The sequence below is a fragment of the Macaca fascicularis genome, chromosome 11, assembly GCF_037993035.2.
Source record: "Macaca fascicularis isolate 582-1 chromosome 11, T2T-MFA8v1.1".
Classification (NCBI taxonomy): Eukaryota; Metazoa; Chordata; class Mammalia; order Primates; family Cercopithecidae; genus Macaca; species Macaca fascicularis.
The window spans coordinates 61,198,142-61,212,924 of NC_088385.1; the positions used below are offsets into that span (position 1 = coordinate 61,198,142).

General features: G+C 49.6%; 1 protein-coding gene across 2 annotated transcripts in view; it reads left to right on the forward strand.

Moving 5' to 3' along the window:
- Nucleotides 1–4,420, forward strand: part of COPZ1 (COPI coat complex subunit zeta 1) — a 28,027-nt gene extending 23,607 nt beyond the window's left edge. For both annotated transcript variants that reach the window (XM_045365402.3, XM_045365403.3), the window contains exons 6-9: nt 353–430; nt 586–637; nt 2,199–2,237; nt 3,051–4,420. In XM_045365402.3, the coding sequence (XP_045221337.1) occupies nt 353–430; nt 586–637; nt 2,199–2,237; nt 3,051–3,098 (217 nt within the window). In that variant the 3' untranslated portion in view covers nt 3,099–4,420. The remainder of the gene's footprint in view (nt 1–352; nt 431–585; nt 638–2,198; nt 2,238–3,050) is intronic.
- Nucleotides 4,421–14,783: the final 10,363 nt, after the last annotated feature.

A 14,783-nucleotide genomic window follows, 5' to 3' on the forward strand; every position in this document is an offset into this window, starting at 1 on the left:
TCTTAGCTCTGTTTATATTTTTTTCCACCCACTGATGTCAGTGTTTATGAGCAATGTTATGAGCAGCAGCATGGCAGGTAGGAAAGAAACAATAGCTGTGGATAATCAACCCCTGAATAGTCAGAAATTAACTGTATTATTTGAATCTCTTTCCATACATTCCTTATTCAGCAACCAAGAGTAGAAAGGGGTTTTGAGTGAACTAGCTAAAAAGTTCTTCACCTTATTTACTTCTTTGTGTGGTTGGTGGAGATGTTTATTGGTCTAGTTTAGGTTCCTCAATTCAGACAAGGTCCTAGGATTTCTTTCACACACAATTTGGTTTTTTTCTTCTCTTCTCTTGGGGACTCAGGAAAAATGTAGAAAAGCGAGCACTGCTGGAGAACATGGAGGGGCTGTTCTTGGCTGTGGATGAAATTGTAGATGGAGGGTAAGTTCTCTGACCTGCCTTGATCTTGGGTGAGGTAGTGGGATAACTGCCCCTGTCCTAAGTCAAGCAGGCTCAGCGGCCAGAGGTCCTGTTCCCCCACAGTGAGTTGGGCATTCGGGACAGAGTGAACAGTGATCTCTTCTTTGTTTTTGCAGGGTGATCCTCGAGAGTGATCCCCAGCAGGTGGTACACCGGGTGGCATTAAGGGTAAGCAGGAATGTGTTTCTCTGCATCCCCGCATCTATTCACAAACACCCTCCACAGCCAGACCTGCTGGATGTGTCTAGTAGTTGGGGCTCATAGGATACATAGAACCTTCTCTTTTTCTTTCAAATACATTCAGCCTTTCTCTTTCCTTCCCTTCTTATTGTCCCAAAGAAAGAAGAAGAAAGAACTTATTTCTACCCCTAATAAGGTACCTAACATCTCATACAGTCTTTGCACAAAGTGGACATTTAATACATATTTATTTAATAAGTGATAAAATAAACTAATATTTATGGTTTTGAAATTATAAAGGAACTTGAAGTTGGCTTATTCCCTTCTTGGAGATGGATCCAATCATCTGAGGCAGAAGAGTGTCTTTTTTGTCTTTTAAAGTGTTATATAGGACTGGGTGTGGTGGCTCACACCTGTAATCTCAGCACTTTGGGAAGTGGAGGCCGGTAGATCACAAGGTCAGGAGATCGAGATCAGCCTGACCAACGTGGTGAAACCCTGTCTCTACTAAAAATACAAAAATTAGCTGGGCGTGGTGGTGCGTGCCTGTAATCCCAGCTACTCGAGAGGCTGAGGCAGGAGAATTGCTTGAGCCTGGGAGGTGGAGGTTGCAGTGAGCCAAGATTGCACCACTGCACTGCAGCCTGGGTGACAGAGTGAGACTCTGTCTCAAAAATAAATAAATAAATAAATAAATAAAGTGTTACATAACTGAGGATGGTGCCTCTCCATCAGGAAGTACGTATTTGCCAGAACCTCAGTCCTCTTTGGTGCTAGTGTATCAGAAAGGGGCCTCTGAGTTAACCATAGAAGGCCCCAGGTCAGCTGAGGAGATAATGGTGGATGCAGAGAGCCCACAAGCAAATTATACGGGTGCAGAGATGTCTGAGCAAAGCAAATTCTCCCCATTCACAGAATGTCCTGGCTCTGACCTCCACAGAGTGAAGGCTGACAGTGCTTGGTAATGGGAAATCTTCTCCCTTAACTGCTGTGGGCTCCATTTGCATAGTTTAATCTTCTCCTCTAACATATGTCTCTATGTGGCAAGAGAGATGGTCCCCCCACCAACTCCCCCCTTTCTCTTCTCAGGCTGCTGTTGCAGCAGTTTATTTCTCCAAATTAACATGCTGTCGTTACCCATCAGGCTTTGCGGGATCCATTAAACCACTCCTGGCTCCCCCTCATCCTTTCCCTAGCAATACTGATACTCAGAGAAGGCCTTTTCTGACTAGAGAATCAGGTCCTCCACCCCCAAGTTAAGGGAGTTGAGGATCAGATAACCTGCTGGTTACTCGGAATGGAGTTAAATCTTTTAAGAAGTCCTCCTGCCTTAAAATGGAAGCTGGATGAAATGACCCTTTTTTGTTCATAGTCCCTCTGGCCAAGTAAAACTGTAGCTGTCCTAGTCCCCAGAAGGGACTGAGAAGTTCAGCGCATCTGCCCTTTGTTTCAGTTTAAAGGATTACTTTTTTCTTCTCTAATACCAGACTCCAATCAGGTCTTACTCCAGCTTTCTCCCACACTAAATGCTTGTATCTCTGTGCCATAGGGTGAAGATGTCCCCCTTACGGAGCAGACCGTGTCTCAGGTATGACTTTCTCCCTTCTTCCTTTCCAGATGGACTGCATCACTAAAGAGGCTAGAACAGCATTCCACCCATACCTCCCAAGTCTGAGTGAGACTGGAGACTCAAGACACATCTTTCTTGGCTCCCTCTTATTCCAGAGAACTGGGACTTATACAGCCAGCTACTCCCTACCCCTACTTCCAACTCCTTTCTTAGTTTCCTGTGAACAGTGGCTGTCAACCTTGCTCTGTACCCTTCAAACCTTCCTTGCCTGATGCCTCATTCAGTGATTTATTCCCCAGCAGAGGCTTGCCTTAAGCAGATGGTCTGTGTGCATTTGTGCATACACTCTCTCTTTCTCTTATTATTCAAATGAGGGCTAAGCTGGAAATGCATATTCTAGAATATGCAGGTTTTGCAGATCCATCTTGCTACCTTGACTGCAGATAGATTGTCTACCTGATGTAGGGGGAAGGGAGGGGTTCTGTTTTCTACCCGCTTGGCATTCTCACCAAGAAGTCCATCTGGATTTGTTACCCGTCTCCCACCCACCGCCCCTTTTAATATGTGTCCAGTAACTCCCAGTTTTTTTTTTTTTTTCTTTTGTACCTCTTCTTTCTTCATCCCCCTCAGTGGATTTGTATTTTTTTGAAATTTTCCAAACAATCTGCTAGGGCCTTAGAGAGCTTCTTCCCATCTCTTTACCTTTGGGGATTTTCTATTCTCCATTCTTGTAAGGACAGGGAAGACAAGTGAGGGGAAGGAGATCCCCAGCCCTCATGCTTACCCTGCCCTGTCAGCAAGCTTTCCTCAACGCTGCTCTTATCTCTGCAGGTGCTGCAGTCAGCCAAAGAACAGATCAAGTGGTCACTCCTTCGGTGAAGATCCCACTGTTCCTGGCTCTTCATCCTCTTCAAAAAATTCGCATGTCTGCTGTGAATTTTCATCTAGTTCCCCAATCGATGCTCTCAGGGTCATCTCGGGGATCACAGGGATCCTTAAATCTCCATTCTGTTTGTGGTTGTCCCCCCAACCTCCCCTACACCCTCCCTATTATTTTTCATTCTTCTTGCAGTTCTGGGAGTAAAGCTCCCAGCATATTCAGATAATAGGGCAGGGGAAGCACCCTCTTTCTTTCTCGACTGGATTATGCTCACATGCTCCCCTGCCCTGACATTTTTGTAAATTCTGTGCCCTTTGTTGTAGCTACACTTCAGATTAAAGTAGGAGAAAGAATGTGCTGAATGTTTTCCTGCCTTTGCCTTTACCTGGACCTCATCCCGACACCCCAGCAAGGGGAGGGAAAAAGAGAATTCTTTACTATAGAACGAGTGGGGGTGGGGATGGGTAGGGATTTATCCAATCTATGCCCTAGCCCCACTTACTGACCTCAGTGTTTTCTTCCATTCCTTCTTACTGCCCTGTCCTCTGCCTTGGAAAAGGTATTGGGAATAGTTCATAGGGAAGGGACAACATGGAAGAAACAGTGATTTAAATTGTATTGAATAGGGCACATAAAATGCATTCTCTACCCCGATCTGGCATATAGCTTCAAAACTGCCGTGGTGAGTGCCTGTCTCTTAATTAGCTGCCTTAACTCCACCCTTACTACCTGTGGGATCTTTGCCTGGTTTGTCTTCTCTGTGTCCTGAAGCAAAGCCAGTTCCTAAAACTAAAACTCCATTCTAGTCTTGGGAAGAAAACTTTCTACTCAGAACTGGGGAAGGAGTAGAACTTATGACTTGGGCGTCTAGGCTGTCTCTGTCCCCTCAACTCCCCGACATGCATTTACTCCTCTGCCTTGGGTCTACAGTCGCTGCAGCCCACCCTCTCTCTGCTTCAGCCTTACACCCAAGCAGTGCGTCTGTGCTCTCCCTGTCTCTAGGTCGCTGAGAGAGGTGCTTTTCTTCATGAAACCTTTGGGATTTGGATTTCCCCAGGAAGATGGAGAATGGAATACTCACTCTTGGGTGTAATCTTTCCCCTAGACCCAGAACTTCCTCCCCACAAAAATGTCTTTAAAAACCTTCCTGAGACTTAAGCATTCTGCCCCACTTACTAACTGCCAGTTCTCCAACACTGAAGTGGGGCAGATAACTGGGCATATTTGAGGGGGCATCTTTGTGTAAAAGATGCATGGAGTCAGGAGATAGCCACCTTCATAAACTGCTCTGTGCAAAGAGGAATAAAACATTTTTTCAAAACTGCCTTTGTGTGATGTTTCTGTTTCTCTTCCTCTCTTTTTGGCAGCTACTCCTGTTCTTCCAGGCCCCCTCATTCCCCATCTTACAATATTTCTTCCCTCGTACCTCAGAGACTCTATAGCAGTGCCCCCCCATCCCTAATTTACGGGGCTGTTTGCCTCCTTGGCATCTCTCCGTCCCCTCGCCTGGAAATTGGCGCCAGGGGTGGGGTGGGGATGGTATTTTCTCAGTGGGAGTCCCAGGGAACTGAGTTCTTCCCCCACCACCCCCAAAGCCAGCTGCCTGCTCCCGCCTCAGCCATTAGTAACCCAGAGACGCGCACCTGCGTGGGGGCTCTCCTCCAGCCCTTGCTCCCTTCCTGCACCTCCCACTCCTGCTCTGAAACGGCGCTGAGCGGGTTATTTATCGGAGCCAGCGCTGCTCCAGAAGGTCAGGACGGTGGTGTAAATAACCTCTTCTCGCCATTTCCCCGTCCCTCCAGAGCCTGCTCCCCTCCCCCTCCTCCACCTTATTCGCACAAATGAATGCGGCTGGGCTGGCGCAGCGCCTGGCCCTGCATCTTAATGGGGCGGTGAGCTCACAAGATGGATTTAGCTGGGGGTTTTATGGTTGCCGCGGCGACAGAATGCTTTGGTTTTCTTTCCCCCTTCCTCTGCAGGATTTTTAAGGAAGGGGGAGTGTGGGGAGCCTCTTCTCCACTGCAGTTTGAAGGGTTTCCTCAGTCACCTCTGCCGCTCATAAAATGGACCTGCAATTCCAGGATTAAGCAAGGGAGACCAAATTAGTATCTCAGATGGGAAAGGATGAGGGAAGGAAGGTAACAGGAATGGGGGAGTCTCTCCAGCATCAGAACATGAAACCCAGAGTTTTCCAGTCTTGCCTGCTCTTCTATGAAAACCTGACAATTAAGCTCAACAACTATGGGGCACCTGTGCATGGGATACTCCTCAGCAGGTAGAAAAGAATAAAACCTGGGTGTACCACGTCTGCCTACAGTCCTGCATTGAAAGTTGGAATGCAAGAGTTTGGATAAAGACTAGGTACTTCTTTTGTCTTTGCCTGTGTGAGCTGGGAAAAAGCAATACTCAGCCTTACCATCCTAATCTTCCTACTCACCACACAGCATTGACCTGGGGGAGGGGCAGTGTCAGTACCAGAGCTGAGTGGTGGTGATGTGTGATGGTGTGGAGCATGGAGTTCTATCCTGTTCTCAAACTTGGAATTCTCTGAGCTTCAGTTTCCCCAGCTTAGCCTGGGTTAAACTCCTGCCTTCTGTTTTCCAGCATGAATGGAACTTTGGTGCCCTGGCCTGCGCAGTTTTTTGGCCAGCAGGTTTTTTTTCAGGGCTATGAGTAAACACATCCCCAAGCACTGACTGAAGCAGAGCCTGGGAGCGGGGTCTGATTATTTCTCTTCCTTGGTTTCTTTCTGTCTGTAAGCCTCTGTCTTTCTGTTTGTGAGCCTTTCCCTCTTTCCTAGGGGATGCTGGGAGGCCCCTCCTCCCCTCTCCCCCCTTCCTCCCCTTTGGCTGGGAAAGTGACTACAGCCTGAACAGTGCCAGACACCTGCCTGCCAGATGTGGCGATTCCCCATTCTTTCCCCCACCCCTCTATGTCTATTCTTTCCCTACCCCACTGAGCTCAGGCAGAGGGAGCCCCCCCACAGGGTGATTTACTGCTGCTGCCTCTCTTCCTCAAGTGCCCCCCTCCACTCCTCTCCCTCTCCCTCCCCCTAATGCCCATGCCCCCTCTTTTCCCACAATGTTCTGCAGCTACCTTCTTGGTACAGCCTCCTCCCACTCCTACTCCAGAGTGCTAGGCTATGTAAACTCTAGCTCCTGGACTAGAGAGTGAATGCATGGGGCAAAGGTGATTAGCCTTCTGTTTCACCCATGGGAGAGTACATCAGCAACTGGGCTGAGGACGGGCAGCCAGAGCTGATGTCATTCTCACTGGGGGAGGAAGGGAGGTGACAGAGTGGAGGAGGTGAATAGGGAGGGAACCAACACTCCAAGACTGTCTGGAGAGGAGAAAAAGGTCTCTGAAAACTTCCTTGGTAGGTGACAGAGAGTCCAGAATTGTGGCTGCCTGGTGGACATCACACCTTTCTGGCTGAGCCTCCAGACCTTGTCTTTGAACCTATATCGCAATATGACTTAGGAGATGCCCCTCAGCTCCTCCCCTTCACACTGACCCAAAACACACACTTAGAGAGAACTGCAAGTTTGCACCCTTCTCTTTTTAGTGTTTGTCCTTCTGTGTCTTTTCTTTTTTCTTTTTTTTTCTTTCTTTCTTTTTTTTTTTTTTGAGACAGGGTCTCACTCTGTCACCCAGGCTGGAGTGCAGTGGCATGATCAGAGCTCACTGCAGTCTCGACCTCCCTGGGCTCAGGTGATCCCCCCATCTCAGCCTTCTGAGTAACTGGGACTACAGGTGTGTGCCACCATGCCTGACTTTTTGTATTTTTTATAGAGATGTTTTGCCATATTGCCAGGCTAGTCTTGAACTCCTGGGCTCAAGTAATCCACCTGCCTTGGCCTCCCAAAGTGGTGGGATTACAGGCATGAGCCACTGCACCCAGCCTAGTGTCTTTTTTTTTTTTTTTTTTTTTTTTTCTGGAGATGGAGTCTTGTTCTGTCACCCAGGCTGGAGTGTAGTGGTGCAATCTCAGCTCACTGCAACCTCCACCTCCCGGGTTCAAGCAATTCTCCTGCCTCAGCCTCCCAAGTAGTTGGGATCACAGGCATGCGCCACCATGCCTAGCTTTTTTTTTTTTTTTGTATTTTTAGTAGAGACAGCATTTCACCATGTTGGCCAGGCTGGTCTCCAACTTCTGACCTCTGGAGATCTGCCCGCCTCGGCCTCCCAGAGTGCTGGGATTACAGGTGTGAGCCACCGTGCCTGGCCTATGCCTTTTCTTTATTAATCTCTTCTCTCTCATTTCACCCTACCTCCCTTAGTTGTGCTTCTCTTTCTGGTCACCTTCTGCCCACCCCACCCTTCCATGCCATATCATAACCCAATATGATTCCCAGACCTCCCACTAAAGCAGGGACTCATTAAGAGCCTCTTTTCTCCTTCCCATCTATTCTTGGAATCTAACTCCCAAAGGTCCCCTCTGGGCCAGAACAGGGTTCTGATGTGGGACTGAGGTAGGAGGACTGAGGTAGGATGGCTGGGCTGAAGAGTGGCAGAAGCAGGACAGATGGAACAGCATCCAGGAATTTGGGGAGAGGGGAGAGGGAGACAAGAAGATGGAAAGAAACAATATGAGAGAGAAAAAGTGATTGAGAGACCGAGGCAGAGGCTGAGAGACGGCGAGAATAACAAACTGGGAGAATGAGAGACACAAAGAAGGAAAGCAAGACTGGGAGCAGAGAAAAAGAATAGAGTTGGAAACAGGAAAGTCATAGCAAGAGAAGGCCACTAGGGAGGGGCCAGGCAAGGGGCAGCCTGGCTCTCCAGGGCTCCCTCATGCCGTGAGTCCTGTGTGTGTGAGTGTGTGTGTGTGTGGGTGGGTGCGTGCATGGCACATTTGCATAGGGATCTGCGGTATGGATAGGAGGATTTCCACAACATTTTTCCATTTCTTTCAGCAGTCTCTTTCCTTGAGGCACTCCACACTAGCCCCCCATCTCCCAGTATTCCGGATGCTCAAGGGACCATTCTGAAGGTATTTCCACAACTCAGCAATCCTGGCTTTCTCACTTGGAATGCAGGCCTGCTGGAATGTCCAGGATCTGTAGAATGAAGAGGCCCCATCCCCTCACTGCCCACCCCCCATGCCTGCCCACCAGCTGCTCCTGTCCATCTTCTCCTCCCATTCTCCTTGTATCTCCCCTTCCTCCACACTGACCCCTCCCCCAGCTCTGACCCCCAGCCTGCCTGGGGCCTGGGTCAGAAGGGAGACAAAGACAGGATTTATCACCAGTATTGAGAAGCAGCCAGAGACCAGGGCTGAGGGCAATGACTGACCTCCCTCGGATAGGAGGGAGCACTAGGCCGGATGCTGGGAGGCTGGAAGCCTGGGTTCCAGTGGCTGCTGCTCACAACCCCCAACTTTTCCCACTCCAGCTTTCCTCTCTCCCTTGTCTCTGAAAACTTAGAAAACAGAGAGGAGGCCGGGCGCGGTGGCTCACGCCTGTAATCCCAGCACTTTGGGAGGCCGAGGCGGGCGGATCACAAGGTCAGGAGATCGAGACCACGGTGAAACCCCGTCTCTACTAAAAATGCAAAAAATTAGCCGGGCGCGGTTGTGGGCGCCTGTAGTCCCAGCTACTCGGGAGGCTGAGGCAGGAGAATGGCGTGAACCCGGGAGGCGGAGCTTGCAGTGAGCCGAGATCGCGCCACTGCACTCCAGCCTGGGTGACAGAGCGAGACTCCGTCTCAAAAAAAAAAAAAAAAAAAAAGAAAACAGAGAAGAGTATGATCCTGAGGTGATTTTAGGCCTCTGAAGGAAAACCTGGGAGAAAGGAAGAGATGAGATTGATGTCTTAGGGTTATTATCTTATGGATATGGAAGAGGATTTGGAAACTAGAGGCAATCAGGCACCAACTGTTTCCAGGGCTGGGACAGAGTTCAGGCCTAATACTGCAACAGATGAGAGGGACTGTCCTCTAATATAGAGAGGGACTTCTCAAGAACAGGCCCTGGTTGCCAGTAGGAAAGGAAATAAGGGTGATTATGGGTCCTGAAAGGTGGGAGACACAGTCTCACCTGAAAGCGAAGAAAGAAATGAAATTTACCAACGGCTAATTCTAGCTCTAGACCCTCTGAAAAAGTCTTCTTCCCTAACATCCCCGACTCCCTCCCGAGAGGTACAAGGAGCAGCTGGTCCTTTACAGTAAATAGACTATTGGCCTGAAATTGTCTCTACTCAGCAGACAGGGTGTGTGCTTGAGAGGGAACGGTATGATCCAGGAGTTTCCGAGAAACCAGACTGTATATCTTTCAGTGGACAGCTCCCGCAGCTTCCCTAGCTGCCCTTGGAAGCCCACCACCAGCCCCTCTAGAATCTCAGTGTGTCAGAAGCCTCCACAAACCCAGCTCAGAAACTTTGGTGCTCTTCCAGTCCCTGGCACCCAACTTCCTGCTTCTTGCCTTTACCCTATTGTCCCGGAAGACGGCAGCTAGAGTTACCTCCAAGTGAGAAGAGGGTGGAAGGATGAGAAACTGAGGGAACTGGGAGTTACCAATCTACCAGTTTCTCACCACAATCCCACCAAGCATTCCCACCCGGGTCTGGTGAGGGAAAACTTGTGATCTCCTCTCTTAAACTCCTCTGTAAGCTGAAACCATTCTGTCAATTTCTGATGCAAAGCCAAAAATTGGAAATTTTAGTGGGAAGGGGTCGTAGATTACAAGAGAATGGGAGAGGACAAAAGAATTGGGTGGAGGGGGGCGGTGTGGGCACACCAAGTAAGGAAGAAACAGGAAAGGGGAGAAGAGAGCATGTCTTTTTTCCTCAGTCCCCCTTCCCCCAGTTGAAGAGGCAGATTTACAGCCTCGGTTTGGAGAGGGGGGTGAGCATAAGGAAGACAGATCTGCAGTTCTGCCCTCTGAGTGTCTGGGTACTTAGCTTTAACTCCCCCATTAGCATCAATCCCCATCTTGCTGCCCATCCGTCTTCTGACATCAGCTCCTTCCCCTCTATGTAGCCCAGGCTTTCTGACCCTAAGTGGCTCTTAAAGGGCCAGTCTAGGCCTTTCCCTCCCTCCTCCCACTCCAGGCAGCAGTCTGGTGTATGTACGCATGTGCATTGTGGCCATTCTTGCTAAGGCCATAGTGGTTGGAGGGCATGGGGGATGGGGGCGATGTGTGACTCTTCCCCAGCTCTGTTTTCCTTAGGGCTCCCTTATATTATGGACCTCCATCTTTGTTCACTTCCTACCCAAACCCAGAACAAGCCCTTTCACTGGAGGGTCACAGACACATGGCTCCTAGAGCTGAGGGCTGGAGAAGGTATGTGGATCCATAGGCAGATCCCCCACCCCTTCTCAATTTCCTGGAGACCCAGGGCAAGGGATGTCAAGAACTACTGACTGTTTTTAATTCTCAGCAGCAGTGGGGGTGGGCAGGTTGGAGGCCAAGACTCCTAGGAGATGCCCTGAGCCCCACATTCCTAGCCTCCTTTCCCAGGGATCCAGGCTGTGGTCTGTGGAGGTGGGGGATTTCAAATCTTCCTTTCCTGTGAGGATGGTGACAGGCCAGAGAAATCTGCCTTTGAATTTTCTGGCTTCTCTTTCCTATTCCTCAGCAACTGAGCTTAAGAGGACAGAGGGGAAATGGGCTTCTCCCCACCTTCTGAAAAAATGTAACAGCACACTAGGGGCTATACGAATGCCAGGATGCTTGGAAAGTTCCTCCCCTATCTGCCTTCAATCCTTTCTGCTGCAAAGCTCTGCAGTCCTCTGAGGGGCTCTACAGGATAGTCAACCCCTCTTCCTGATACCTGAAACCCATTCCTCACCTCCCTCTGTGCTTCCTTCTCTGGCTCAGGAGGAGAGGGAATGTGTGGGTGGGGGCCTTGGGAAAATGGCCATGTTAAAAATAGGAGCCCCCAGCTGCACCCCCCAGTGGACCCTTATTTATCACCTTCCAAACCTCACTCTCAAAGAAGCATAAATATTCCTAATTCCTGAAGGCCACCCTGGACTCATAAATTTAACTGGGGAGGTGGGCAAGGAGAGGAGTGAGGTGCATGGGATGGGGAGCTTACTGCAGCCTTGGGGAAGCGGAATCTCCTGGGGGAGGCGTCTGACTTGTCTGTCCCCTTGCAGACGCCAATGGGTCTTCATAGGGAGGAGGAGGAGGAGCCTTTCTGTCAATATTTCCTTTGGGGAGTAGTCTTCTCTCACTGCACTTTTCCTCCCACCCCTAAAAACAAACAAAAAACCAAAAACCCTACTTTCCTTCTGGTCTTCCCCATTAGTTCTCTGTCGCTCTCCCTCCCTCTTTTCTTTGCTATTACCTTCCAGTTGTCCTTTCCTGCTTCTCCCTCTCTCTCACCTCCCTATTGCGCCTTTCTCTGTCTTTGCTTCTCTAATGCTTTCCCTTTTCAGAGCCATTGTGTGAAAAGGAAATTTCCGTCTCTTATTCAGTCTGGATAGTGAGATTTGAAAAGTCCCTCTCTCGGTGCCCGGATCTCCCTGCTTCAGCCCGTGGGGACCCTCAAATGCGTCCTTTCTCTTCATGTCTCCTTTCTTCTCGGATCTTGGACAAATTACCCAAACCCCTACTTATCTCCTTAACCCTCTCTCTCTTCCCCTGCCTTCTTTCTCTCCTCAGCCTTCCTTTCTTCCTGTCATCCTTTTGCCCCCTCAGTTTCCCCTTCGTTCCTCAACTCGGAATCCTCATTCCCTGTTCAGTCTCCTCTGCTCTCCCTGTTGGCCCCCACCCGCACCCCTCAGACTCGACTCCTCCGCCTGTGTGTACCCCTCAGACCCCATCATCCCTTCAGTTCCCATCACCACCACACCCCAGTTTTCCCTCCCAGTGGACGAAAAAGAAGGGAGGATGGGGCTGAGGAACAGGTAGAGGGAGAGCCATTCCTTGAGGGGAGGGAAAGAGGAGAAAAAACAGGGGAGAGGAAGAGGGACGCGGCGACGAGGGGAGGGGTATCCTCACTCCCCAGCAGCGGCACCCCCCTCCCCGCGGCCGCTGAGCCATAAATCAGGGCCAAGGCGGTTTGGCCAATGGTAGAGTGACTCGTAAATCGGCCTGTCAAGCTCAGCCAATGAGAGGCGGCGTTAAATCAAGTTCTGTCAGCGCTTGGCCAATGAAAGGCCCTGAGCTGACCATAAATCTGCCTGTAAGAGACAGCGAAAGAGAGAGAGCGTGCGAACGAGCAAGAACAGCCGGGGCGGGAGACTGGGGAGGGGGCGGGGGGAGCGCGGGAACGGGGAATGGGGAGACGAGCTTAAGAGGAAAAAAAGGCGATAACAGAGGTACAGGCGATGAAGACGGCCTACAGGAGAGACGGACAGATGGAAAGAGACAAAGAGAGGCCGTGAGAGATAGCGTCAGAAAGTCAGCGATAGAGCTCGGACTCGGGCGGGAGACTGACAGAGATAAAGAGACAAAGAGAGATAGACGGTGACTCACACTCGTGAGCACACAGGGCCTCCAAACACACACACTTCCGGGGACACGCATGAGCGACGCACCACGAGGGACCCAGTAGGGCTCACGCGCCAAGCACAACCGCAAGAGAGAGAACGCCTCTAGAAAGCCTGGCTTTTCTTAAGTTTCTTTCCCCTCATTCAGCCCTTATTGAAATTAGGGGCGGGGGTGGCTGTGTGGGCCTTGGAGGGTGGCTGCTTTCTTACTGAGATCTGTCCTCTATGGTCTTAGACTCCAGGATTTCCTTCTGTGTCTCCTGAGTTAGTTAGTTTGTTTGTTTTTCCCCCCCAGCGACTGATAATTGGGAAGTCCCTTCTGAGGTCTAACTTCAATCCCTATTGCTTCACCTTTCTACTTGACACTATTGTGATTTGCCTTCTAAGAACATGTAAAGTAAATCCTTTTACAACCCTTCAGAGAGTTGTCAACTTTCAGAATCTCAGAAGGTCTGAATAGGAAGCATTGTTAGGGATCATCTGGGCATTCGATCCTAGTTTTAGAAAGGCAGTTTTGAGACTGCCCTCAAATCACGGTCTTGCAACATATTAGTCATTCGGCCTTGGACAAATTACTTAACCTATTTGTGCTTCAGTTTTCACATTTGTAAGAAAGAAATTATAATTTCATGTAAATGAAATAATGTATGTACAGGGAACTGCACGGGGCACTTGTTAAGAGTGTACCCCGCACCCCGCTTTGTACAGTTGATAAAATCTGAGCCCCAGAGTTGTCCAGAGATCTGCTCAAGTTCCCAGAGCTAATTATCAGAGAGCCTTGACTGAAACCTGTGTCTCTACACCCATACACTGTTGTTCTTCATTGGTCCAACAGTTTACCTGTCTGGACCCCTGCCTTAGTAGCCCCAGCTTGATTTGGTTTAGGTTCCTGTGACTTTCGTGGAAGGAGGACACCCAAAAGTGCATGTTCCATATTAGGAGTCAGAATTCCTGGACCCTAGAAGTGTATTGCATATGAGGGTATCAATCTGTCCACCCCAACTGTGATTCTTTCTGCCCTTAATATCTTCAGATTTTACTTTGTTCTGTCAAACCATGGACTTGGGGTAGGAAGGCGACAACATGCAGCCAGAGCATTAATGTCAGCATGACTCACATTTCATCCCCAGTGCCACCCCAGTGCCCACACTGCTACTCCCCCCAGCCCCACCCCAAGTAGACAGTAATATCTCATGAATAATAAATGTCTCATTCTTCACCTTTCTTCCTCAGCTTTGGGGGAAAGGGAGGGTGCAAATCCCTGGGTCTCTATTCCCTGGTCTCTGGATTCCCAGTCCTGCCTACTGTCCTCAACCGGGAAGCCAGAAAGGAAACGCAGAGAACCAGCGTCACCTGGTGGCCACAGGTGTTTTAAGGGTGTGTGTAAGCATACACATTGTGACAGGATTTGGTCATTCTGAAGGGAAGAAATGGTATGGTTTCCTAGCCTGGCTCCTGAGCCCTTTTAACTAGAGTCTTTGTTTTCCTGCTTTCTTTCGTTTTATTTTCTTTTCCTTTTTCTTTTTCTTTTTGGTTTGAGACAAAGTCTTGCTCAGCCACCCAGGCTAGAGTGCAGTGACGTGATCTCTCGGCTCACTGCTACCACTGTCTCCAGGGTTCAAGCGATTCTCCCGTCTCAGCCTCCCGAGTAGCTGGGATTACAGGCACCCGCCATCATGCCTGGTTAATTTTTGTATTTTATTTTATTTTATTTATTTATTTATTATTATTTTGAGACAGAGTTTCACTCTTGTTGCCCAGGCTGGAGTGCAATGGCGTGATCTTGGCTCTCTGCAACCGCCTCCTGGGTTCAAGCGATTCTCCTGCCTCAGCTTTCTGAGTAGCTGGGATTACAGGTATGCACCACCATGCCCGGCTAATTTTTGTATTTTTAGTAGAGACGGGGTTTCACCATGTTGGCCAGGCTGGTCTTGAACTCCTGACCTTAGGTGATCTGCCTGCCTCAGCCTCCCAAAGTGCTAGGATTACAGGCGTGAGCCACCCCACCAGGCCTGTTCTCCTGCTTTCATAAGTCCAGATGACAAATGCAAGGGAACTGAGGGCCTGGGACTCAGGTGAATTAGCCCTGTGAACAAGACCCTGCCAGGGCACCTGGAACCTTTTTCTGCCTTTGCCTCCGCTAAGCTCAGTTCCATTTCTACAGACCAAGGAGTCCCCCTCCATGACCATTCCCTTCACACAGGGCGAGGGCTGGGGGGCTGGATATAATCCCCAGCTGGATTATA